We start from the raw sequence: 27,910 nt of genomic DNA on the forward strand, positions 1-27,910 counted from the left end.
GCCTTGTTTGATACCGACTACGTGCCGCCGATTGCCACACCATGTAGCATGCCTTTAACACACTTACATTTCGATATAGTTCTGTAGTAATGTTAAAACTCCTAAATGAAACAACCAAATAAGACAAAAGTTCAAATAAATATGGAGGCCTGACCCGATGAAAAACAGTAGAGCAGCTTTGACAAATATGTGCCATACCCCTTGTTGACACATTGGCTCGAGCAGCATTCCTTGCTTGATCACCTCTAACCACTAAATTCAACTAAAACACGTCATGTTAGAGTGCCCTAAATTCGTTGTACAGGGATCACTACTCAAAAAAGGACTATGGACTGATTGGACTTAAGTCCAGTTGAGCATTTTTTATATCTTCACTATCTAGCAGTCTTGTTTGCTTGGCATAGTGCTTCCTGTGTGTGTATAATGTCACTAAGGATTCATGTTGTTTTGTTCGCCCTGCCTTGCAGTTACGCTATCTGGACAGCAGAAAAGATGAACAAGAACGTGGAATTACCATGAAGTCCAGCGCTATCACACTTTACTATCCAAAAGGTATGTTGGCATGCCTTTATCGTACATTCATGTTGCACTACAGTGATGACATAACCTTATTGCAAATTACCTTTTTGCACGTGGAAGTAGTCTTTTGCTAGAGCTGATAAATGTTTAAGTCTTTTAATGGATTAGTAATTAAATCTCAAAAAAAAAAGCAAATTTTGCTCCACTTTTGTTTAATACCATTGGAATCTGCACGAGCTGCCAATCACTAGGACCACATACCAGTCCTGCTAATTTTAACACAGTTTTATTTCCAAAGAGTAGATGCTGGGCAAATGCCTATTTTGTTCCTTGCAATACTGCGGCCCAACTTCTGAGCTGGGATCAGGGGTTAAAAAGAGCATATTTTTGTAGTGCCAATAAATGCCCCTCTCGAAGCTTGTGCCTAAATACCTATAAATGCTTATTTTCAAGGTCGGCGATTATATGAACATTTTTTAGCCTCACGTTTCACTCCTGATTGTGTTTCGAGACCATTATTCATGTTACCGGGCAATTTCTGCTGTTCAGAAGGCTTTGGGTTTCAACCTAGTGCTCTAGTTTAAACAATGCGCCAAGACGTTCGCCTGCAGCAGTGAGGTGGGACGTGCTGGCCAGCTTATGACGCATTGCTGAAGTGACATGAGTAGTCGGTGAATGCGAAACCTGGAACAGCCGGCAGGGGAAAGGAGACTAAAAGGGAAGAGAAGAAAAAAGAAGTCACAGCTTTGCCACAAAAACGAAGCAATGAATGCGATAGCAACAAATTGGAAGGTCACGCGCCGAACGGCAAGCAGATTGAGACGTGCCCCACATTTCTCACGCACAAAAACTTACGAAACGTACAGATGAACCTGAATAAGCATCTCAGTTGTTGCTTATCAGTGTCTAAAAAGCGTGCCCTTTTTGCAAAGGAAGACTGTGCAACAATTGCAGTGACCTTTGTGTGCCCGGTAGCTACAACAGAAACGTTCTGGTGAAAGCCCAACGCCAGCCAAGACGTAGAATCATCCCCACCCTGAGATGAGGGCGTGTGAGCGAGCATTCACCTTTTCCACTCCAAGGGGCGAAGCACGCGTGGGAGATTAGAACGTACGCCACCGGGTACTCGTTGTGCCGTCTTGCTGGTAATGCTAAAAATGCAATAGTCCCCCCCCCCCCCCAAGACGCACGCTCATTGCGCCATCTTGCTGATAATGCTGAAAACACTATAGTTCCCCCCCGAGATTCCCATCACCAGCGGTAAGCGGTAGATATAAATAGCCTGCCGTTTGAGCGTTGAAGGACGAGCTCCTTGGTGGCTCGGTGGTTAACGCTTCGCATTCATGTTTCAGAGATCCCACGTTCGATTACGCGCGCTGGAGTATTTTTCAGAAATTTTTTTTATCTTGCGTTTTCATATATATAGATATGTATACATGTATAGTGAGTGACGCCAATGCCAGCAGCAAAATCCAGGGGAACGTGTCCATATAATTGCTATCACAATAAAATGTGGTGTGCATGCTGCTTTTGTTTTGTTTGTAATTTACTTTTAACAGTCTTCACTGCTAGAGAAGCAATTGGCTCTATGCAATTTGACCTGGCCTATAGAAGGCAACCCTCCCATCTAGTCTTTTAGCAGTCTTGCTATCTGCTCATGCTCTGCCCTTCTCAGTGATGATGAAATAAAAGACTTCCAGAAGTGTTGATTCGACAGTGGACATTTGACCATTCATGGTGTAGGTTAAACGGAGAGACCGTGTTATGCGAACTGTTCGGCACGAAAGGAAATTGCACGGTTATAATGAATTGTTATAACCTTTGCCCCATTGTAAAAAATGATGTTTTAGAGGTCATGCACATCATTTGAAATCATTTGCATCTATTTCTAAACTTATTGTGCCTATGTTCACGATGTTAGAGGCCTAAAACATGGTTCTACAAGCCCATTTCCAGCACTTAAAACATGCTCTCTTTTAGTGCCTGAAATCCGGCCTTTATTGATTGCGTTTTCAGGAGACCTGCTAGTCAACTTGATAGACTCGCCTGGCCATGTTGATTTTACCAGTGAAGTCATGGCAGCTGTTCGACTCTGCGATGGGGCTGTCATTGTTGTTGATGTTGTGGAGGGTGTTTGTGCTCAGGTGAGTGTAACTATAAAATAATTTAATACCAGTAAACTTGCTGCATTGGCAGCACTGTAATTAAAGCGAAACATATATATCACTACTTAGTGACCCCCTGCACAAGGAAAAGTCAGACGTTTCTGCCACTCTTGAGGCTTTTACTTCCTCATAACTTGAAGCAATGTTGATTACAGTTGAACCTTCAAACAAAAAACTTGAGTTATGCGATATACCATTGTCTGTTTGAAATGAATGCTGCCTTCATCAGTGTGGATCATCAGATCGATAAAATAGGGTCTTTGTGACATGAAACCAGAAGTGTGTCATTCTTCTGCCACTAACATATTGTTCCATATACATTGTCATGTATATAATTATCATAGTGAATGCTTCACCATTGTAGCCTTATTATAATACGCACACATACTGCTTCCCTCACCTGAAGTGCTTCCCAACTATTTGTTTACTATCTAGTTTTATGAGAACATAGAGTTGTGAGTAATATTGTGTCTAATGAAGAATAACGAGCCCTAATTTACACTTCTTTCCTTTACTCCTTTGTTTGCATTTCTTGTATTTTTAACCCATTGGGTTGCATTTCGAGATGATCACTTTCAGCAACAATGTCGCAAGCCCCTCTTGTGAAAGCAAGTATGTGGCTGAAAGTAACGGTGCGGCTATGGCTTCATTTGCTGCCGCTTTCATTTGTATTGGCTTATATCGGTTTGCGTAGTTGGAGAGAAGCAGGTTGAGATATGAAAGTGCAAACTGGCAATGTTGATGGGTAAACAGTTGGGCAGGGAGCACAGTTGGCATGCCATTTTTTAGCCAGTTAAACTTCATCTCTTCTAGTTTACGGGAGGGGGGGGGGGGGGGTGACTAGATGTCGCAGTTTGTGAAAAAGACATTAAATTCAGTATTTTTCACTAGTTTCCGCCTGAAAATGAAGTTGTGCCAACCAATTTCAGCACCCAAACTTTCAGTGGGCTGACAATCTTGGTTTAAGAAATTTTTGTTTATCATCTCTTTAAATTACAATAGGAGGGAGCCATCTGAAGAAGCGTACAACTGCTTGGATAATGTCGGAAATATATTTTATTCTGATTTAGGCATAAAAGTTGGATGGTTATGGTGGTTCTGATGCCTGCCTAATGGGGTGATTGTCTGGGACTGGAGATGGACTCACAGAGCTGCAACAGCATTTTTATACTTTCCGTATAATAGATGGTGTGATAATATATGTATGTACAATTATACATGGTGTCCTTTCTTCCCAGACTAAGGTGGCCCTGAACCTTGCTTGGTCCGAAAACCTGAAGCCGATGTTGGTATTGAACAAGATAGATCGCCTTATCCTTGAGAAAAAAATGACACCTCTGGATGCCTATATACACCTCCAGCAGATCCTTGAACAGGCAAGAAGCTTACATCTACCCCATTACTTTCTATTTGTAGATTTCACATTGCATCAGTAGTTTTAAAGGGTGCCTTGAAATACTTTTCTGAATGATTTTATAATGACCTATCACTGTTTATTTCTTCACGAATGGCTTGTTGCAAAGGCTTTTAGAATTCATCTACTAGTGTTAGCGGAGTTACAGTGATCCGTTGCAAGGATCTGAGCACTTTCTTTAAAGTGCCGCGCACCTTAGGGGGCCAGGCGGTTGTATCCCGTCATCACCGTATCCTGTCGTAGCTTTGCGTAATACAGGCAAAACCACAAATGGCATAGCCATCTGTAGCATACTCAGTGCACGCTCTCGCCTAAGAGACATCTTCTTTCTATGGTCTTCAAGTGTCTTGATGGTAATAAGTGCGGAGAACTTCAGGGGTTCGGGCGTTAATGTAATCCACGCAAAACAACATACAGTGGAATCTTGTTGTTAGGATCAATGCTCGCGTGAATTTCAGGATGATAGAAATCTTTTTGTAGTCCCGGCCAAGGCTCATTAGCCTGTAGTGTGATGGAATATGGTTGCTGCGAATCATTTTTCATCTCATAGCATTTGATACAAACATATGCCAGCATAGGTTTGAACAGATATTGCCAGCTCTGCTAGGGAAGTTACAGCAATATGTGCATGCGAATCATTGAGGCCCATATGCGCTAACGCGTGCCTTCGTGTTTACATTAAAAATGGCATTGGCATCGCCGTTTTTTTATTACACCCTGACACGCGCTGCTGTGCTCAAGGCGGCAACATTGTACTGTGTTAATACGTGTCTGCCACGTCAAGGCAAGCCATGTCTCCACAGTCAGACATCCTATGAAAGGTAGACAAGGACCGAGAAAGGAATGTCTTGGCCAAGGAATTACCGTATTTACTCGATTCTACCGCGCCCTCGATTGTAACGCGCGCCCGGTTTCCATGACAAAAAAAAAAAAAAAAAGAAAAGAAACTAAGACATCGATTGCAACGCGCACCCATTTTTCTCGTTGGCCGCTTGATCACACTACTCAGGAAAACGACTCTTTTTGAGAGCGTCTTCCGTTTAAATATGAAGTACGGGGGAAGCTTATGGCTATCTGACGTGCAACGGAGCATTGCTGTCACTCTAGTTTTACCGTGGCCCGATGTCAGTACACGAACTTGTTTCGCCCCCTTCTCCTCGACGGTTGTGGTGCCAGGCATGTCGAAGTAAAGAGGCGTCTGATAGGCATTTCCGATTTGCCCAAGCAGGTAGCCGTTGTTGTGCCGCAAGTTTAGGAGGAACCTCTGAAGACTCTGAAGCTTTTCTTCGTACTCCTCCGGCAACTTCCGGCATATGCCCGTTCGCCTTCGGAAGGAAAAGCCTTTCCTCTTCATAAAGTTAGTTAGCCAGCACCTGCTTGCTTTAAACTGGCTCTGCATTAGCCCTTTTTCTAAGGCTAACTGCATAGCCTGCACTTGGAGCAGTTCTGTCGTCACGGGCCGCTGTGCCGCTCACTGCTTAATCACATACTCGCCGAGCAGCTCTTCAATTTGTGGAAACCGACCCTGCTGTGGTCCACTGAAGCCTTTGCGTGAATTTTTGCTGTCGACAATATTCTGCTTTTGTTTCCGCCAGTCCCGCACGCACGTTTCGGGAACTCCGAATGACCGTGATGCGGCCCGATTTCTGTCCGTTTCGGCACACGCGATGACTTTTCTTTTAGAAGCAGCATTTTGGTGCACTCGTCGAGTTTTTGGAGTCTGCCCTACCATGCCGTCGATGCTAATGTACTACAAGATGATGAACTCCTCAGCACACGTATGAAGTGCCACACATGGGAAACACATAGGCAGAAATGACCGACGTGTCATGCCGACGCATGTAGGGGGCGGCCATTTTGTAAGTGGCGATGGCAATAGAATGACCATATTCATTTTTTTTTCTTACTCGATTCTAACGCGCATGCGATTTATGAACTCTCTTAACCGGAAAAAAGGTGCGCGTTAGATTCAAGTAATTACGGTAGGCTTCCGAATGCAAACACGCACATTTGATGGAGAAGTGCGCATCGGCCAACTCTACTATTTGCATGGGAGAAACGCAGTGAAATTCGGTAGTAAGCATGCCGGGGGAAAACCTCTTGCAATGAGAAAATAACAACAAAGGACAGTGGTTCTAAATTTTTCAGGCCTTCATCCATTCTGGGCAACGACATCGTGAGGTCACTTTTGCCACAGTAGCCTGGTGTCATGTGAAAAAGTGTGCTAAGAGTAAGAAGGGCTACTAGTGTTCAAGGGTCGTAACCTATCTGGTTCCGTGCGGCCGCCTTATATTTATGACAAGTACTATAATTGATATGGTGGAAATCATTAAGAAACAATAAATGAAATTATACGCCAGCTTTCATTTGTCGCATGCTGATCTTCTATGCTTTCTGGTGATACGAGTTTCGGATCACACGAATAGTTTTCGTTACCCCACAAGACTCGTACGACCAAGGTTTTGCTGCATAAAAATAAAAAAAGTGAGGAAGCAAACGAGAAACAGAAAGGACAAATAAGAAAAAAACAGAGAGAGAGGAAGAAATAAATAGATATATAGAGAGAAAGAAATACATGAAAGGGGAAGAAGAGGAAAAGAAAAAGGAGGAAAGAGAGAAAACCGAAGAGAAACAAAGAAGGCTGCCCTGCTCAGCATTTCCTTCAGCTTTGGCACTCCCAGTGCCAAGCTGCCTTAATTTCTCTTTCTTGTTTTGACAAGTATATGCTGAAAGCTGCACAGAGAAGGATGACACAGGGGAATGATGCTATGTCAGCATGACTCATCACCAAACACCTGTTTTTTTTTTTGTTGAATCTGTTCACATACTTCTGGTATAATGAAGAGTGCATAGCAACCTTGGTAGCACCTTTTGTAACCATGCAACTATGCAGCACTTGAAGCACTTGCTAACAACTATCGTAGCGGGTTCTGTGTCATACGAGTGACCTGCTCTGGTTGGAAGTGATGCGTTGGTGGTTGATACTAAGCACGTCGCTCAAATGGGGTTACAAAACCTCGCTTCGGCTCTGCTGTAAAATAGCTTGCTACACTATATACACACCTATGAAGCAACGTTCTTGTATGTTGCTTCTATGCAGGTGAATGCTGTTGTTGGCGAGCTTTTTGCTGCAGATGTGATGGAAAAAACGTCCAACGAAGTATCTACGGACAACTTTACTGAGAACTCTGATGATGTGAGTTGATGAGTATGCTTGGAATTTGTTGCACGTTATCCTGCGTTGAATATCTGTCATTTGTACAGTAGCATGCAATGCTGAGCTATGGTTCATGAATTGCTAATTGGTTATGCACTGTGTGACATCTCACTGTAGCAACAGATCGTTTTGCCATCATACTGTCATGGTCACTCGTCGCCACCGGTATGAGCTTACCATTCTTGTCATTGCTGTTGTCAGGATACTTTTATGACGATCCTTGTATCTTCATTGTAACAATATAACACTGCCATATTCATCATGCAACGACTGCAATCATGGTTGTTCTAGTATTTACATTATTTCATGCAGTTAGCAGAATTTGGGAAGGATTACAGAACATTTTCTTCAAAATTGAAGATAGCTGGTGGACGATAAATGATGAACCGTAGTTGCATTATGTAAACCAAGAGTGATAGGTATAGTTGAAGCCTGCTTGAATTTCTCATTCAGGTATTCAAAAGGTGACATGCTCCAATTCCTTAATTATGTATCAGTCGCATGAATTTTTTTCGGCCGAATGATTCAGTTTTTATGCACTTGTGCTTGTTGCAGTAATAGAGCAACATCTTGAGTAAGCTCGCCTGAGGTTAGAGCACCATTGAGTATACTAATTACACAGATGTGTTCTGATATGTTCATAAATGTCTTTTTTTCCTGATATGTACCTAAATGTCTTTTTTTCTAAAGGCCCTGGTTTTTGACTGGACAAGTGGTCTTGATGACGCTGATGACTCCACACTGTACTTTTCCCCAGAGCAGGGAAATGTTGTGTTTGCCAGTGCTGTTGATGGCTGGGGATTCAGGTATAGCTAATTGTCTTGTTGGCTTGTTGGAGAGCCTTGCAACTTGCATTCTTGTTAAATATGTTAACAGATTTTAGCCCATTTTGTTACCTTTGATAGAAGTAATAATAGAGAGCCCACTCAGTTTTTTAGTCAGCAAAACCAGATATCATGTGTGCTGAGTGTGCCTTCTGCCTGTGTTTTTGAACAGTTGAGCTATGAGAATGCTTCCTTTTTTATCAATGCCTTGTCATTCGGTTGCACTGCAGCCTAGCCAGTGATAAAAAGTGACTATTAATTAGTATAAGATAAAGCCCCTGATCATCAAGTTTTAGCAGAGAAATGCGACTTGTGATCGCAGAGAAGTGAAGGAGACCTTTCTGTTACGGCCTTATAAGTTCAAATATCTTCTGTGATCTTAACAAGACACTCAACTGTTGTCAACGGAACTTTTGTGGGGGCATGTTCCACTGAAATATTTGGCAAGTGCAATTCAGGAATTTTTTTTTTAATTGAGCAGAGTTTTTGGCAAGAGTGCTCATTCAGATCATAGACCGATTCTTCGTCTTATGACTTTATATATGACTGTTACATGTGCTAGAAATGCTTCGAATATTTACAGCTTTAAAAAGAGATTTGTGTGCTCTACCACGGCAACATTATTTTTGTTTTTTCATGAAATAGCTTGTTCATTCCGCTTAAGAGCTACATCAGCACAATTAAATGTGTGATAGACCATAAACTGACCTTTAACCGGCGGGTCACAAAGCCATTTGCAATAATTTTTTGTGTCTTTATTCTGCCGTCTTCAGTACATCCCAGTTTGCTCAGTTGTATGCTGAGAAGCTGGGCATGAAGAAACAAGTTCTTGAGAAAACGCTCTGGGGAGATTACTATCTTAACGCCAAGACTAAGCGCATCCTCAAGGGGGCTCAGGTAAGCTACGGTTTATGACCAGCTTGAAATTATTTCCTAATCCTGGCCCTGCAGAATTCTTTTTATTAGAAGCTCATTGTATTTAGAAATAACAAGCGAAAACAAAAGAAAGGCTTCTCTTACAGCAAGTGGTGTAACATGCTGTTGACTCATATAGATTGTACTTTCCAAAGACGGCAAATTATTACTTGCCATGGGGTCATTCCATGGCAAGTGTTTCAGGCATGTCATTGGCTGACCCAAGGCTTATTCTTCAGTGCTATGCTTGGCATTTCTGGGGAAAAAAATGTATGATTAAAAGTTGTTTGTGAAGATCAGTGTTGATGCCAAGAAAATATGATGACAGCATGGCTTGTAAAATGCACTGGAGTTTGAGTCGACTACCCTGAAAAGTGTCTCATTCACAAAAACCTTTCGACTACTTTTCACCCCCAATCTCGACGCATTGTTTTCAATGAAAATTAGACATCTCGAGACATATACATCTTAGTCGGGTGTTTGAAATTTTCATTCTGGCGTCCTTTTAAGGCCAAGTGCAAGAAGCCTCTGTTTGCCCAGCTGATTCTGGAAAACCTTTGGGAGGTTTATGATGCTGTGTGCTGTAGACGGTATGTATGCAGCATCCTACTTAAATAAGTGCACTGCAGTGTTCAGTCTTGATCTGCGTAGTGATGCGAAACTGGCGCTACTCACAGTAGTTGAGTCATTTGTTACAGTACTAAGTATAGCACACTATAACATCCTCGCACTTGAATATATCGTTACATGCAAATGTACCTCAGGCTTGAAGCTTATCAATATGGCCTTGCTTACAGTTTGTGGCTACTGTGCGATATTAGTCTCATAATTGACTTGAAATAAACATTCCTGAAATGTTTCAACATATGCATTCCGCAGCTGCAACAATCAACAAGCCGTTGTTATATTTATTGGTGATTTATCATCAATTACATCAGAAGTTTGGGCGTATGCATGCTGCTCAATTTCAAACTTAAAAATGACCTTTTTGCTGTATTTTTACTTTTGTCTATCTTTTTCATTAAATGTTAGTAACAAGATCATGACTTCATATTCTCACTTCTTATAAAGCAGCATGTTTGTTTTGTCTTTATCTCTTTCAGCGACAAGCTGGCCATGGAGAAAATTGTGAAGTCGCTTGGTGTGACGTTGACCGCACGCGATGCTCGTCACAACGATCCTCGTGTCCAACTGCAAGCCTTATGTTCACAATGGCTACCCCTAGCTGATGCCTTTTTAGGTAATGGTGGCCAACGTATTGAGGCCGGCAGCATTATGTAAACACGATTGTGAGTACTAAAACATAGAAATTGTTACAGAGCCTGCTATCTGTTACATAATAATTATTGTTTTCATGATAGACAACATACTAAGGTTTCAGGCACTCTTTGACCATTTCCCTATCGAAGTGACAGATGAGTGTCAGCAACAGTCCTGTTCAGAAGAAAAGAAGAAAAATGTACCTGTTTGCCAGAGTGTTGTAAAACAGAAAAAAACTTCAGTTCTCCTGTAAGTGTGGCAGCGGTTTTACGTAGCAGCATATTTCTCTAGTTGCATATTTCTCTAAAATCAATGGATTCAGATAATGACTTTGTCTCTACATATTGGCAGTGCACATCATTAGATGCAAGTAAACCCATACTGGCACATTCAAGGTTTGTTTTCATTGACTCACTTGTGCCTGTACATTATTTTTTTAAATTACAAGGAGACATTTTCGGCACCGAAGACTGGAGAGGTTAGGGCACTATCTGGGGTGCAGTTCAGGGAAGCTAATCTTCTGCATATTTTTAGAAAATATATTTTGCATGGATCTTTTCAATAAAACATCTTTGAATATTGTTTTCATTTTTCTCAAGAGAAATTCAGAATTTAGAAAATGCTGTATTTTTGTATCGTTTTCAGCCATAAAACATAGAAAGGAAAGGGTTAAATGATCTTTAACATAAAATACGATTGGTTTGCTAAAGATCTAAATAGGAAGATGATGAACTGCTTGTAGAGGCAAGGACAGTAATGGTGCATGACTTTTTATCATCACAAATAGGACGAGTGAACTCACCTGGCACATAATTATTGGTGCTATAGAAGCTTGCATCACATTTTTTATGCCATTAGTGCTGTATGTGGAAGTTTCCATGCTAGTTCAAACATTGTGTGACCTCTCTTTTTGTCTTTTTCATAAAAGTTATTCGTTGGTTGAGTCCGAATGAAAACAAGTTCCAGATTCGAAAATAAAAATTGGAAAGACACGTCAGCTTTGCCTTCAAGAGTAAAACGCGATAGCATAATCAGGGCCCCCCCACATTGCCTTCTCAGTTGCTAATCTCGCTGTGACACTGGAGCATGCCTCAACTATACGGTAAGAAAAGGAACAACCGTGTGCATAACATTGGCTGTTTCAAACTATCTTGGAATGCCTACCGTTAGACTGCCCACTACACCATAATTCTTTCTCTTGTGAATTGATGAAGACCGCACTACGTGACCGTAACGCAACAAACCAATCTATGCAGCTGCTAACTTAGTTGATGCTTTTGCAGCTGATGATGATGAGACATACGTGCCTGCTTCGCAATTGCTGGCCGTTTGAAATACCCACCTGTTGCACGATTCACATGTTTTGATGCCTGGCACAATTGTACACTTCTTCCACGCAGTACTAGTGCATGCACTAAGGAGACTCCTTCCACTGCATGACTTTCATATAGTGTTTTTTTTTTTTTTTTTTCGGAGCAGTTTCAAGCAATTGCCTGGTTCTCTGGTAGTGCCCATCCTTACCACACAGAAAGCCTGGGTTCGATTCTCACCCGAACCAAATATATTTATCGTTTACTTTATTTGCATTTGAATTTTTTTGTCATGGATAAGACGATTGTTTGCCGATGGCGGAACTTCTGTGAAACGAGGCCTGTAACGCTATTGCATTAAAACGAAGCAATGACAGTGATCTGCCATTGGTCCCCTGCTTTCCTGGGGTAAAGGTGGAAAGTGTAAACAGTTCTCTAAGTGCAAGATCATGGGTTCGCGATCACCACTATTGTCAGATAACATGTGTAGTCATAACCTTTGGTAATAAAAAAATGACAGGAAAGGTCCAACTGAGTCAAGTTCTGGGGCAGAATTCTTCAAGTGATTGGGGTAGGCACCCCCCCCCCCCCCACCTCTCTTTGTGTATGCCTCTGTTCGCAAAACAAGTTGGTGGAAGTATCGACCTAGAACACTCTATTCGTGAGGCCTGCCAATTTATAAGCAACGCTGGATGAACTGGCTCATTATATGTGCGTGCATTTGTGTTGGTAAATCGACACACGAAAAGGAGGGGGGAGGGGGCAATGCAGTAGTATGGAGAAAGCATGTTATTTCAAGGTGTCTTGCTTCTCAATTTCCATCTCTTTATTACTTTCTTTAAGAAATGACAATGCTGATTCCCAGTCCGGCTGAGCTTCCTGAAGCGAGAGTTGAGGCACTAATGTGCCCACCATCTCGTTCCTTTGATTCTCTCCCAGAAGAGACACGTCAGCTGCGAAAAGGTACTTGTTGTGCTGCCCTTGAGGGATAACCGAATAGAAAGTTTTTGTACTGTTTTTGTGAGAAAGTGGCGTTAAAATCTGGAATTCTGACAAGTTATCATTTCTGAAGACTTGTTTTATTTAATGAATATAGCTTTAATGAAATAAAGTAAAGTTTGTCTATTTTGTTTCCATTAGTTTTTTTAATGCTACAACAAAATGGAAAATGCAGTAGAACCTCATTGATACATTACCTTTTTGTACGATTTTCCGGTGTCAACGTTTATGGCTGGAAGCACAAGAAATTTCCTAACGGAGTTTTGTTTCTATTTTATCTACTAATACGTTCCCTAAAACACAGTTATTCACTAGCAACGTCTGACATGAAATGACAACATATATACGCAAAAGTTGAACACAATGTGCGATTCAAGTGAACACATTGTGCGGATTCACGCAGTGATTTGTGTTCTTAATGGCACGTTTCTTCTTGCTTCTCGCTTTTTCTTTATTTATGCCGAATCACTGCATTTCATGACGAGCAAATCTCATTCTTTACACCAGCTTTTCTAGACTGTTCGCCATGCGATGATGCTCCGGTAATTGTTTGCATCTCCAAAATGGTCGCAGTGGAGACAAAACAGCTTCCCGAGAAGAGAACGAGGTTTGTCTTGTTTGCTTAGCTCTCAGCTGTTCTTTGATTGCATGTAGTTATGTCATTCAAAAGTACTAACAGTTGTCTGTGTTCATTTGAATGTGAAGAGTTGAGCTAGTAGTGGATAATTGAGCATCCACAAAATATGCATGTGGAAGGGAGAGCAATATGCTATGCTGAATAGACACCATTTTCGGATTTAAGTCGCCATATTCACTGTTGGCCAAAGTATCATCAAAGAGAAGGTATTTTATTTTATTCATAAACCTTTTCTTCATCTATATTTTAGAAACACTTGGTTCATATTTACGCATTAGCTTGCTTTCATCTTCAGATATTTTCTTGTCCCACACTGGACTGTATATAGTTGAACCCCTTTATAAGAGACACTGATATAAGGGCCAAATGGGTATGAGACACTGGTGTCCCTACAGTAAAATACAGGTTGATATGAATATGCATACATCGTACGATGCTTATTAGAGACATTTCATATAAAAGACAACAATTGCTGCCCAGAGCATGCTTCTTATAAAAGGGTTTAACTATAATGCCCATTAGCTCAATGATGTGAAAACTGCAAAAGAATTTGAGGTAGGTGGCGATAAGTTAAATCAGAAGTATAGCCAGCTGGCTGTGAATAAACCACATACAGCCTTTATAATTTGCTGCTAATGATGTTCTTGGTTGACTACCTTTGTCTGCTTCTGCAAGAGGCATGTCAGCTTGAATGGGCATCACTGTTGACTAGCTGGCGCTATGTTAAAATGGCATTGTTATCTGAGTCATACATTTGATCTTAATGCAAGGCAAAGCCCCCTATAAGGCAAGGCAAAGAGCGAGCAAGGCTTCATTTGTTGAAGTGGTTTTCACAGTGGTTTATCTGACAACGTCACCACAGCCACTGCCAAGCTATCAGCACTTGGCAACAATGGTATATATGCTGATATACAACAGTTTTCCTTTTTTTAATTCATTATGAAATCATGGTGCTGCTTTAGTTTTGCATCTCTCATTGTGTTCCTGAACAAACGAGTTCAAAGCATTCAGTGATAATGTAGACAGCCCACACAACGCTGCCATTCGCCTTTAGTTGTCATATCTACTTGACTGAGTCTTTCAATGAGGAACTTCAGCTTGCTCCAACATCCTACAATCCCATTCTTGCAGGCTGCTGAGTCTTGAAGAGATAGCTCAGCGAAGGGAGCAAGCTCGCCAACGACATGCAGAGAGAATGGCCTTGGCTGCTGTAGATTCGGTTTCAACTCCTGATGAGCAGAAGAATGGGGAATCTGGTGTGCATTGACTTTCTAACTCGTTTCCAGTGCTCGTTTTTCATCAGTATAATAATGTAGAACAGTCTCCTTTTTTTCTTTATTGCTTTTGTTTTTCAGCATTTGTACATGCCACAAAAGCTTTTCCTTAGGCTTACTTTCTCGTCAAGGGGAGGTGCTGTTCTACAAAAAAGTTGCATAATTTGTAACCTGAGGCCATGAAATTTTTGCTGTATATATAGGTTTTTATGCTGATTTTCAAATAGGTAATTTGTTCTATAGTAAGTTGCACAGTTTTTATTATATGCCGTGACAATGTGTAAAGTATAGATCTTGAACAAATTAAATCATTTCTGCCACTAAACATTTATGGATCTGAGCCATTATTGACTCATATTGCTCTTAAGTGTAATATGCAAATAATTATCAAGAAAGTGCGTATAAGACATTTTAAAGAACAAGAAAAATGGTACTGTGAGAATTGTTAGAATTCTTAGCCCATGATAATTGCTAAGTGGTCTAGTAACTAAGGTACTCGGCTACTGACCCAAAGGTCGCGGGATCGAATCCCGGCTGCGGCGGCTGCATTTCCGATGGAGGCAGAAATGTTGTAGGCCCGTGTGCTCTGATTTGGGTGCACGTTAAAGAATCCCAGGTGGTCTAAATTTCCGGAGCCCTCCAGTAGGGCGTCTCTCATAATCATATGATGGTTTTGAGACGTTAAACCCCACATATCATCAATTGATTACATTAGGTTTGTAATAATTATACAGGCAATATCAAGTATAAAAGGAGATACTTGCACCCTTGTAAGAAATATGTGAGAAAAATTTCATACCGATCGGGCTCTCAGAAGTGCCAAAACCATGACTTCAAAACTCAAGAGGTTGTCCACAAATGGACCTTGAGAAAAATGCATTTCAGAGGAGTATGTGAAAGCTCGTATATGTGGAAAAGATATGTTTTTCAAGACAATTGCTTCCATCATGAGACATTGGCAGTCATGGTTATTTTTAGCATGTAGTTTAAGTGAACTCGTTTAAGTGAAGCAGCCAGGTGACGATTTCTAGGGGACTTAAGACAATCAGCTCTGCTTAGTTTTTAGTAGCCACTTTGTGCTCTATAGAAGCGATTTTAACGTACTTCAAGTTGGGTTACAATTTGCAGTTGTTGTTTTTTTTTATTGAGAAACTAGAGATGCTAAACCTGTAAAAACTAGTAAAAACAAAGAATATGTAATTCTGGAATAAACTTCAGTTTTTCGACTCGCATCTCCCCTTAAGTTAGAATTGAAGTATTGCAAGTTTAGTCAGCCTTCTATCATCCTATGATGCCTTGATATAACATTGCAGTGTTGCAGAACAGTGACCAATTGGTCAGCATACATGCCTCAACATTACTCAGTAATTTTGACATGTCATGTCAAAATTATTTGTCTTAACAGCTTCAGCTGTCATGTCAATTTGTGTTAATTGTCAAATTATTTCATTACATTTTTACAAGCATGTATGTGGCTTAACTTGTATTTTTTATTTTTTTTTCAAATCTTTTTAAGTAGCAGTCCAAGAGGAGGTAGTGTCTCAAGAGAGAGACGAGGACGAATCGACATTTATTGCATTTGGTCGCGTGTTCAGTGGCACGCTGAAACGAGGCCAGCGAGTATATGTGCTTGGTCCGAAGCATGACCCAGCAAAATTTCTTGAAAAGGTTGGTATTCATGCATGCCATTTATTAGTTGAATTCCCACGTGTCTTCCTTGTTGGCATCAGTGCAGTTGCTCGCTCCCTTGTGCCTTACAGGCTATGACTGTCGATCCTGCCCGGAGGCTGAAGGATTTAGGCCCAGAAGAACACGTTACTGTTGCAACAGTAGAGAGGCTCTATCTGCTCATGGGAAGAGAACTGGAGCAGCTGGAACGTGTTCCTGCTGGGAATATCCTTGGTGAGATGTATTGCAAGTTTTCTTGTCTAGTACGTTAATTATGGAATTATGTGGTTTCTGATGTGCTCTGTAAAAAGTCAAGATGCTCGATAAACTTTTTTTTAAATAGCCTGTTGTAATAGTAGATCTGATGTCACTGCAATGTGCATTCAATAAGTTGCATCGATGTGATCAGTATAGCGGAAGTAAGATGGCGTTTGTGTCAACGCCTTACAGATGCCCATAACTGGCGACTGAGGAGTTGTTTGGGGCAACTGATGTTCACACAGGAGAGCGCAACTTAACACACCACCAAACTATTACAGTCAACTCTCATTAATTCAAACTTGAAGGGGCCTCTGAAATTTGTTTGAATTATCAAGACGTTTAACGTTTTTTCCATTCCGTATATGCTCCTGACAATGGCATTGCGCATGCCTACAGGCCAGAAAAATATAGAGAGAAACGAGACGCTAAGTGCACCAGTCATAGCCGAAGCAGGCATGCTTTCACTCCTGTTGAAGTTAGACGATAAGAAGTCCACCGGCCCAGACAGAATCCTGAACTGCTTCCTGAAACGCTGCGCCGAACCCGTAAGCAAATACTTATGTCTTCTTTACAACAAGTCAGTTTCAGAACAATGCCTGCCAGACGAATGGAAAATGGCAAAAATAGTGCCTGTCTACAAATCTGGTAATCCTTTTTCTCTGTCTAATTATAGGCCTATTTCTCTCACATGTACTTGCTGCAAAATTTTAGATCATATTGTACTAAAATCTATTACCCTGTTCGTCGAGGAAAACAATGTTCTCCATCCCCATCAACATGGCTTCAGGGCTGGTCTTTCTACAGTTACCCATCTTGTAGAAATCCTGCATGATCTCGCTAAAGGAATAAATGATCAGACACAAATAGACATAATTCTACTAGACTTTTCAAAGGCATTTGACCGTGTCTGCCATGCCAAGCTTCTTCAAAAACTCGGACATATTCTTGGGGATGGACCAATCTTCCACTGGCTTAAGTGCTATTTAACTGACCGCCGCCAATTTGTCCAGTTAGGCGCCAGCACTTCTGAAGTTATGCCGGTGCTTTCTGGAGTACTTCATGGTTCAGTTTTGGCTTCTATCCTGTTTCTTTTGTTTATAAACAACATAACTTGTAAGGTTCAATATAAAATTAGGTTATTTGCAGATGACTGCATCCTGTATAAAGAAATACAAAGCCAGCAAGATCAAATAAGTTTGAACAATGATTTCGCCTTGTTAGCACAATGGTGCTAGAGTTGGCAAATGGTCAATAACTTCGATAAAACAGTTACAATGACAGTAACAAAAAAGAAATCCAAACTCACTTTCCCGTATGGCTACGATAGCATCATCCTTAAAACAGTCACTCAGTACAAGTACATGGGCGTCGTCATATCGTCAGATCTCAGATGGTCGGCGCATGTAGATCACGTGATGGGCAAAGCGATGCGGAAGCTAATGTTTTTAAAGCGGGCCTTGCGATACTCGACAAGAGAAGCCAAGCTCTTGGCCTATGCGACGATTATACGCCCTATCTTAGAACATGCGAGCGTGGCATGGTTCCCGTCTACCCAAAAACACATAGCCACTATTCAGGCCATCCAGCGCAAAGCCGCGCATTTTATCTGTAACAGATATAAGCGCACCGACTTGCCTACGCAAATGCTGACAGATATTGGCCTTCACACGCTAGCCAGTCATGCGATGCTATCCCGACTCAAATTTATGTACCTAATCCTACACAACAAACTTAAAGTAGATTCGAACACCTACATTTCTTTGAACACTTCTAGAGAAACCCGTCACAAGCATCACCTTCCACTGCAAGAATATTTATGCACCAACAATACTTTTAGTTCTTCGTTTTTCCCGCGGGCAGTGCGAAAGTGGAATGCTTTACCCGAGACGGTGGTTGTGCAGCCCACTGTCAACAAATTTTACGAACTTGCTGGCCAAGCTGTTCTATCAGCTACATGATAGGGACGCTATCAGGATTGTACTGATCATTTTCCTCCCTGCCAATACATTTGTGGTTTAAAATGGTGGAAGTCGGTACCAACTTTGTATGTTGCGTGCTTACCTTTTTCTTTCTTTTTCGTGTTTTTTTTAGTGTGTGCACATGTGACTGAGACATGTGCCTCGTTAATAATGTAGGTCCATAATTGTTAGCATTTTATACCATGTTTTTTTTTTGTACCCATACAATTGTATAAGTATGTGAATATAGAATGTTTGTTGACACTTTCCAACTTACTCCCGTAAAGATCCCTGACGGAATTGACAGTATTGTTAAATAAAAAGATCAACGACTTACAGATGCCCATAACTGGCGACTGAGGAGCTGTTTAGGGCAACTGATGTTCACACAGGAGAGCGCTACTTAACCCACCACCAAGCTATTTATTTATTTATTTATTTTCATACCTCAAGGGCCTTCTAGAAGGAGGCATTACATGAGGGGTGGTACAAGTGACAGACTAGAACAAAAAACGAGGGTAGGGGTGAGGGGAAGGTGTGCTACCAACATAACTATATACAAGCCCGTTACAACAATAAATGAGTGAAGAAGCATAAAAGAAACTACATGGCCGGACACGCTACATGTTTTACATTAGGACCAATCAGAGTCCAAACAGCTTGGATAATCGCGCTTTACAGCAGTCAACTCTCATTAATTCAAACTTGAAGGGACCTCTGAATTTTGTTTGAATTATCAAGATCAACGGCTTACAGATGCCCATAACTGGCGACTGAGGAGCTGTTTAGGGCAACTGATGTTCACACAGGAGAGCACTACTTAACCCACCACCAAACTATTACAGTCGACTCTCATTAATTCAAACTTTAAGGGACCTCTGAATTTTGTTTGAATTATCAAGAAGTTTTGAATTATCAAAAGTTTTCAGATAAATGACTCAGGGTGAGGTGACTCCACACATTATGATTAGGCATTGATTTTATCACATCAAACAATTTTTAAAGTGTTTTTAAGGCCTAACTGCACACAGGGGACAGAAAGCAGAGGTGTATAGTCCACAAGTTTGCTGGCTACTTACTGCTGATCAGGCCTTTTAATGAAATCATAAATTTCCAACTGCTTCATTGCTATAGGTATCTGCCTTCAGCACAAAGCTGCCTATACCAGTTGAGAAGCATCACGGTTTACCATGCATGTGCTTCGTTTTAAACAATCGTTTACTTGCAAAGACTTTTTCCTTGAAGGCCTCGTGTGCTTATTTTTGATATTGTAATGCACGGTTCAATGAACACTTTTAATAAGCTAACGTAGGCAGGGCAAACTTGTGCCCAAAAATAATAACACAGCTAGAATGAAATCTCCTAGTTGTCTTGAGGATTCACTTCTGCCTCTTCTTCCACGTTCTTCTTTTTTCCAACACGGTTCGCGGGCAGCTGGGCCCCGCAAGCTCGTGTGTCGCAAACCATCTGGAGGGCACAAGTATCGCCTAGCGCGCGTAACTTGAAGTCACATTGTGTCATTGCCCCCTTTTAAGAGTGCATCGTCCCGATGCTGGTGTCGAACTGGTTGCATGGCGGTGATTCACAAACCCTCGTCATGGATGTCATTAACGTCAAACAACGTTCTGTTCTCGGCGTTTCATTGCCTGTCATGATACGCCTCCCATACTCCAACATTTCGATCCGACTGCTACCACGGGGCTTCATACGGACGCCAGTTGTGTCAACCTAGGGGCCATACTGGCCCAACGCAAGGATGGCTTTGACAAGTACGTCGTCGCCTATACCAGCCGCGCCCTCAGTAAAGCCGAGAAGAATTACAGTGTCACTGAAAAGGAGTGCCTCGCCATTTGGGCAATCAGAAAATTTAGGCCTTATTTATATGGACGTCCGTTTGATATCGTGACAGACCACCATGCGCTTTGCTGGTTATCGTCACTAAAAGATCCTAATGGTCGGCCTGCTTGTTGGGCATTGCGGTTACAGGAATTCGATATCCGTGTTATCTACTGTTCTGGCCGGAAGCATACCGATGACGATGTCCTGTCACGCTCGCCGTTTGCTTCAGAGCCTGTCTGCTCACCTATCTTCACCAGTGCTGCCTTGGCCATCAGCACTTCGGACATTCCTTCTGAGCAACGCAAAGATGCTTGGATTTCTTCCCTTTTGGACTTTCTCTCAAACCGGACGCCCGCTTCAGTTTCCAGGACGCTTCGCCGTCAAGCACAACACTTTGCTATTCGGGATAACCTGCTTTACCGCCGAAACTACAGCTCGATTGCCCGCAAGGGGTTGCTCGTCATTCCCCGACATCTCCGCTCTGGCATCTGCGCCACGTTCCACGATGATCCGCAATGTGGCCGCGCCGGTGTGTTAAAAACATACACTCCCTTGCAGCTGCGGTACTACTGGCGCGGTATGTACCGTTTTGTTCGCCGATACGTAAAGTCTTGCCTTACGCGCCAGTGACGCTTAATGCCCGCTCAACATACCACCGGTCCCTTGCAGTCGTTGCCATATCTAGCACGAGCTTTTGATCGTGACAGAATCGACCTTTACGGTCCGCTTCCCTATACTTTGAGTAGCAACCGCTGGGTCATTGTCGCTATCGACCACCTAATGCGCTACGCTGAAACAGCTGCGTTACCTTCTGCTACCGCATAGGACATTGCATGTTTTATACTGCAAAACTTGATTTTAAGGAATGTAGCACCTCGGGAGTTACTAAGCGAACGCGGCCGCGTTTTTCTCTCCGATGCCATTAAAGCGTTGTTGAGCGAGTGTCGCATCATACACCGCACTACCACAGCCTATCACCTGCGAACTAATGGTATGACAGAGCGTTTTAATTGTACACTTAGAGATATGCCGGCCATGTACGCTTCATCCGACCAGTCAAATTGGGATAGCATGCTGCCTTTTGTGACATATGCCTACAATACTGCAATGCAAAGGACCACTGGATTTTCGCCTTTGTTTCTTCTTTATGGACGCGAGCCATCATCAACAATGGATACTACTCTTCCTTATCGAAAGGACCCTTCCAAGTAGACAACCGTTTCACAAGCAGCAGCACACGCTGAAGAATGTCGGAAGCTTACTCGTGCATTCACGTCAAACGACCAGACGCGCCATAAACATGGCCACGACACGTCAACCACGCCTATGAGCTTTCCTCCTAACTCACTGGTGTGGCTATGGATTCCTTCTACTCCTCCGGTGCTCTCTCACAAGCTTTCGTCCAAGTACCATGGTCCCTATCTAGTTGTACGCCATACTGCCCCTGTCAACTACATTGTTCAGCCGCTGGACGCATCTCCGGACAAGCGCCGTCGGGGACAAGAAATCGTACACGTCTCTCGGCTCAAGCCGTACCATGACCCGTCTGTGTACACCTGTCCTTAGGTCGCCATGATGGCTCCCTCGTTGCCCGTCTGATTGTAACGAGGGCAGCGGACACGGAGCTCGAGTAGAGAAAAGAAGAAGACGAACACTTTTAACAAGCTTACCTAGGCAGGGCGAACTTGTGCCCGAGAATAATAACACAGCTAGAACGAAATCTCCTAGTTGTCTCGAGGATTCACTTCTGCCTCTTCTTCCACGTTCTTCTTTTTTCCAACTTGGTTCGCGCGCAGCTGGGCCCCCCGCAGGCTCGTGCGTCGCACACCATCTGGAGGGCACAAGTATCGGCTAGCGCGCGTAACTTGAAGTCACATTGTGTGAATATTCAGGCTGTTAGGATAATATCAGCAAAAACATTTTTATATAGCAGTGGGAAAGCGGCTGATATTTTCGGGTATGGACGTGCAAAGAGTATGAATTATCCAAATGATGGAGTTCGAATTAAAAGGCTTTCAAATTCATTGAGAAAATAGAGGGCCAACCAAAAAATTGAATTTTGTTTGAATTAACTGAAAGTACGAATTATCAGAGTTTGAATTATCGTGAACCTACATTATTACTGGCATTCACATCTATTTCTAGCATCTTGTTGCTCGACCAGCCGTAGTGAAATAATACAAACCTTCAGCGTGCTCCCACGTCTTGCTCCCGTGCAACTTATTAGTTTAGAAACCTTGCGCTTCTAGTTGCAGAGCCCTAAAACCAATCCATTAGTTACTCTTGTACGTCAATCCCTTTTTGACCAACGCAACCATTTACAAATAAAGTGGTGGCACAGCCTCTGCAAAGACCCCCTTAATACTCAGTTCTATCTGTTAGTTCTTGTCCCTCAACATTTTTATAATCTGCTTATTTCTCAGGCATTGGATAATTGTGCAATATGTAGCCAAGTCATTCTTTTTAACAGTAAAATTTGAGTCTATTCCAGGAATGATGCTTCACATTAGGTTGAGTGGACCGATAATGAAGTTTTCTGTAAAGAGGGCCATTTTCGACAATAGCTACCGACATAATTATGACTTACATTTATCAACACCATGCGCACAACATATCACTGACAAAATACTGACTCGTAAGATGGAACTGCTTACATTTGATGCAGCTGCTTGACACCAGAAACTATAGGCTTCGCTGAGATTGGAGAGGGAGCTATGAGGGGGGGGGGCACGGATTATCCATCTCATTGAAATCTTGTGAAATCTTGTGAAATCTTATGTTTTTAGGTGACTTTTTCTCTTACTATGTTCTCTTTTTCTCCACATTTGTAGGCATAGGAGGACTTGAAGAACACGTGGTGCGCACAGCCACACTGTCCACTTGTACAGCCTGTGCACCCTTTGCGGATATGCGGGGCCCTGTTACACCCATTCTACGGGTGGCCCTTGAGCCGCGGCGTCTAGCTGACATGGCCACCCTAGTGCAGGGCCTCAAGTTGCTGCACCAAGCTGACCCCTGCGTCCAGGTGCTCCTTCAGGAGACAGGCGAGCACGTGCTACTTACCGCGGGGGAAGTCCACCTGGAGCGATGCCTCAACGACCTCACTGAAAGGTTTGCTCACAGATCTGTCCTTTAGACCCATATTTACGAGCAGCACTTAATTTCCTCAAAAAGTTAACATGAAAGTTCCTTTGGAATAGACATTATGCGAAGCATGGGGAGGGAAGGTGACCATGCTGTAATTTTTTTTTTATTGAGCGACACTTTACGAAACGACAGTACATATATGCACAAATGTTGCACGCACAGACATATGTTTAACAGTCTCAGGTGTTTATATAACAAGTTGTTTGAACTTGTGCAACAATGCCAACAGGAACATGAGTATTAGCAACACCAGAAGCGATAAGCTGATATGAAGTGCTGGTGCTCATGAGGATGGTAGCCCTGGACACTGCTACATAAATCAACTTTAGCGGATGGCACCTTGGCACCTATCTACAACTGACATTGACCCGACAGGACGGCTGTATTATAGGAGTGCACATGTAATGTTTATAAAATTGAATAGCGACCACTGCAACCACAATTGACGTTTTGCGAACAGTAGAGTCAATTTGAAAAGTAGTTCCGAGGCCTGGCGTGGTTCTGGGGTAGAATACTTAATTGCCACGCAGAATGCTGGGGTTCAATTCCTGCGGGGAAAAAGCATTTTTTTGTCTTCAAATTTCTCTTTTCAGCTAGGTCCTCCATTTAGAAAAAAAGGTACAAGAAGTAAATATTTAAGCTTGTTTTGAGGCCTCCGATTGGCTGCGCACACTATGTTGCTACAGCACTCCTCGCCATTGGTCTGATGCTTGCTCTGGAGTAGCACCGTCTACCACTTGCGCGTCGCAAGGGTCACGGCTGTCGACAGTAGCCCTGCTTAGTGACGAGTTCACATTCGTTCTGTGTTCATGGGTCAACCATTGCTTTAAATATAATTGCACTTCAGTTTGGCAGATGCATGTGGAACCTCAATCATCAGATTACGATAGTTCGCAGCGCTTGTCGTGAATATGCAGACGCGCATGTCTAATTCATTGGATCGCGGTTATGCCACTGTTTTTATTTTTCTCATTTTAAGTTCTCTAGATGTGTTTTTTTCATGCATTGCTTATAAACCTTTGCTTAAAAGTGCATGTTTGCCCTTTTTAGTAGTTCAACTCAAGTACTACTCGCCGCAAAAGCTGAAAGCGAATATTGGTGGGAACGGTGACTTCAGGGCAATGCTAAACAGTAGTGCAAGGTAGGTGGCAGCGACTGTGAAGGGTGAAGTGACAGTAGTTGAGAATAGATAAGTGCCACTGGTGACTGAAACCGAGTTGATGATGAAATGAACATTTATTTTTTGAAACGGTGTTTCAGAGTTTGTGAGCTCGGGGTTACCCTAGGTGGAAGGGTCCCTTATTCCAGGAATCCTTTGGCCGCAATCGCCTCCCGGGCCCTGGCAACAAGTCCTCGTTGGTCGTTTAGGTCACGTGCGGCAATCTTGGCCTCCCACGTCTTGGCTAGGGAGTTGATACGTGCAGTCGTTGCGGACTTGGTATTGGCATCTTTGTGGCGCCACAAGCACTCGGGTAGTAGGTGGGCCAGTGTGGTTGGCACGTCGCATATCGGGCAGTTTGAGGTGTTGTTATGCCTGCGAGTCCACACCGAATGTCCATGCCTCTGAAAAAGGCAATCTGTCAAGGCCAGCACGCGAGCCCACCTGACGCGAACAACTCAACGGCATCATCACGCGACGGCGCCATTCTGTTGCGCAACGCACAGCAAGCTCCCTAAGCCCACGAGCCCGTCGAAGCAATCGGCGCCTTCCTGTCTGGCGAGTCTTACGCAATGTGTGGCGACGTCACTCGTCCTTGGCTGCAACCACGCGCAGCAGCTTCGGATTTGATGAGAATGACGCGGCCCAGCGGCGAGCCTCATTGGAGGATTCTGACCTCACGGCCAGCGGCGCTTCTGGTTGGACATTCGGTTACTCAAAGAATCCACCTGGTGCCTATAAAAAAAAGCCCTGCGGCGCGTCGCGAGCAGTAGACATATGTGTCAGTGAAAAAAGCTAGGCTCTTCGAGTCTCTAAGCTGTCGGTCCCAGTGCCGAATTTGTAACGCCTCTATTTCTATGCTGTACATAAACCTTGCTTTAACTCCCACCATGGCCGTACGACCGGTAAAGAAGCTTCAAACATAGCAATAAATCTTGGAACCGCAGCCGGTATGTTCGAGATTTTGTAGTAATGCTTTATGGCTAACATTGTCGAAGGCGCTTTTCACATCAACGGCAAGAAGGGACGACTTGCTATTCCTGCTCAAGTGATCAACTAGATCTTCCTTGAGGGGTAAGAGGATGTCTTGCGTAGAAAGCAGCTGGCAGAAGCCGAACATTGTGTCTGGGAAGTACGCATTGTCCTCAAAGTGCGACATGAGCCGGTCATGGATCATATGCTCAAACAGCTTGCCAACGCACGAAGTCAAATAAATGGGTCTAAGGTTGTCAACAGATATGGACTTGTTGGGCTTAGGTGTCATGATAACCTCCGAATGCTGCCACACGGCTGGAAGCTCTCCTTTGTCCCAGCAGTCATTGTAGTACTGTAGTAGAGCAGTCATAACCTGATTGGGTAGCTGTCAGAGATGCTTGTTAACTATCCTGTCTTTGCCTGGACTCGTTGTAAGCTTAGAAAAGCTGCTTGAAACTCTGCTGGTGTGAAGGGCCTGTCAAGGTCGGAGTTTGGCATGCCTTCGTATTCTTTGTGTGATGGTGGCATTGCCACTGATTGGACTGGACCACGCAGCTTGTTGCATAGTTCGTGGAGTAGGTCTTCCTCTGAGCCGTCGTAATTGTGTGTAAGCTGACGTACTCGTTGCCACTGCTGCGTCTTGGTAGGGCGGTCACCGAGGAGAGTCCGCAGCAGGCGCCACATCTTCTTGGTGCTGAGCGTACCCTGCAGCTTATCGCATAAGTCGCGCCAGTTGTGTCTTACTAGGTGTTCGGCATACTGTTGCGGCTCCTGTCAATAAGGAAATTCTTTTCCTGAGTTTCCTGTTCAATTTTTTGCCTCTTCCATCTCTTCAGTAAGGCTCGTCTGGCCTCCCAGAGGTGGAGTAAGTGGGAATCTACTGCCGGATGGTCTTCGTTAAGCTGCATTACTTTGGTGCACTGTTTGGCGGTATCTAGAATCTTGGTGAGCCAGGCGTCTATGTCCGCAATTGCATTCTCACTATCGAGCTCGTTTCTGAAGGCGTTCCCATCTGTCAGTCTTGCTGTGCCTGTTTTTGTAGGTCATTGGTCCTATTAACGCAAGATAGGCTGGCAACTATAGTAGCCAGCATTTGAGGAGGACAACGAAGTAGTTCTGTGTGCGCGTGCTCTGTTGTTTGCGTTTCTGGCCCTTGGGTTACGAAAGTAAACGCCCTATTTTGTACCTGCGTACCTGTGTCTTTGTGACATTTTCTGGTGGAAGTGCTGGGTACGGTAGATGATACGGTCCCCTGAGAGCACCCCTGACGCAAGTCCATCGAGTAGTTCAGCCGAGCTTACCCCTGTGCACGTAAGTTCCAGCCGTCGTCTCCAGGAACTCGAGCCACAGCACGGTTTGCTGCCTGAAGGTCAGAGACTATGAATCAAACACCGCCTAACGTCACCGCGCCAGCACCAGCGCACCTGGTTATCAACCAGCCCAAGACGCCAAAGACATTTCACGGAGCTGCTTTTGAAGATGCCGACGACTGGCTCGAGCATTTCGACCGGGTCGCCGTCATCAAGGATTGGACCCCAGAGCGTAAGCTACACTATGTGTACTGCTTCCTTGAGGACTCCACGAAAACGTGGTTTGAGAAGCATGAAGCAGCGCTTACGTCATGGGATGAGTTTCACCGACAGTTCCTCAAGGGTGACGACTTACGTAGAGGACATGGATCGGCTTTTCAGGTGTGTGGAGCCCTCTATGTCCGAATCCAAGAAAGTTCACCACCTAATGCGTGGTGTTAAAGAAGAGATTTTTGCCGGCCTGATTCGAAACACACCTGCAACACTTGCGGAGTTCCATGAGGAAGCCACTGCCATGGAGAGGGCCCTTCAACAGCGTGCCAGGCAGTATAACCATGGTGTACACCCAAGTGAGGTCACTTCTGTCACTCTCGGCAATGACATCAGCGCATTGCGAGAGCTTATCAGAGCTCTCATTAAGGAAGAGCTACAAAAGATACAGGTGACTGCTTCAGCTGTAGAGCAGCTTTCCATTGCGGAGATGCTACGCGCCGAGCTACGGCAAGCCGTTCACGCTCCCCAACCGTCCGAGGTGCCACAACAGAGGCACTGCGTCGAGATGAGCTACGTGGAAGCAGTGCGACGTCCTCCATCGTGCAGTTCAACCAGCGTATTTTACCCCAATGAGCGACACGCTCAGCAAATGGAGGTAGGCTTTCGTCCTCGCAGCTCACCGTTGATCGCCGAAGCAAGACCAAGAAAGAGTGACATCTGGCATACACCCGACCACAGGCCCCTTTGTTTCCACTGCGGAGAAGCCGGACACATCTACCGAACATGACCATACCATCGTGTGGGTCTCCGTGGATTTTCGTCTAATGCCCCTCGTCCACGACCTGG

General features: G+C 43.5%; 3 protein-coding genes across 4 annotated transcripts in view; 1 reads left to right on the forward strand and 2 right to left on the reverse strand.

Annotated features, from left to right (window-relative positions):
- LOC142761647 (myosin-IIIb-like) overlaps window positions 1-27,910 on the reverse strand; it is a 410,699-nt gene that overhangs the window by 247,122 nt on the left and 135,667 nt on the right. The gene's annotated exons all lie outside the window — the stretch shown is intronic.
- Window positions 1-27,910, reverse strand: part of LOC119160162 (uncharacterized) — a gene marked incomplete in the record, with an annotated part of 240,686 nt that overhangs the window by 10,271 nt on the left and 202,505 nt on the right.
- Window positions 1-27,910, forward strand: part of LOC119166429 (elongation factor-like GTPase 1) — a 409,196-nt gene that overhangs the window by 674 nt on the left and 380,612 nt on the right. The window contains exons 3-16 of one of the 2 annotated variants that reach the window (XM_075891604.1): window positions 468-552; window positions 2,536-2,663; window positions 3,923-4,060; window positions 7,199-7,294; window positions 8,006-8,121; window positions 8,913-9,036; window positions 9,565-9,644; window positions 10,158-10,294; window positions 12,468-12,587; window positions 13,131-13,230; window positions 14,392-14,516; window positions 16,051-16,202; window positions 16,295-16,436; window positions 23,092-23,371. In XM_075891604.1, the coding sequence (XP_075747719.1) occupies window positions 468-552; window positions 2,536-2,663; window positions 3,923-4,060; window positions 7,199-7,294; window positions 8,006-8,121; window positions 8,913-9,036; window positions 9,565-9,644; window positions 10,158-10,294; window positions 12,468-12,587; window positions 13,131-13,230; window positions 14,392-14,516; window positions 16,051-16,202; window positions 16,295-16,436; window positions 23,092-23,371 (1,823 nt within the window). The remainder of the gene's footprint in view (window positions 1-467; window positions 553-2,535; window positions 2,664-3,922; window positions 4,061-7,198; window positions 7,295-8,005; window positions 8,122-8,912; window positions 9,037-9,564; window positions 9,645-10,157; window positions 10,295-12,467; window positions 12,588-13,130; window positions 13,231-14,391; window positions 14,517-16,050; window positions 16,203-16,294; window positions 16,437-23,091; window positions 23,372-27,910) is intronic. The other variant, XM_075891606.1, reaches the window with a different exon arrangement.

This window comes from Rhipicephalus microplus, chromosome 1, assembly GCF_043290135.1.
Source record: "Rhipicephalus microplus isolate Deutch F79 chromosome 1, USDA_Rmic, whole genome shotgun sequence".
NCBI lineage: Eukaryota > Metazoa > Arthropoda > Arachnida > Ixodida > Ixodidae > Rhipicephalus > Rhipicephalus microplus.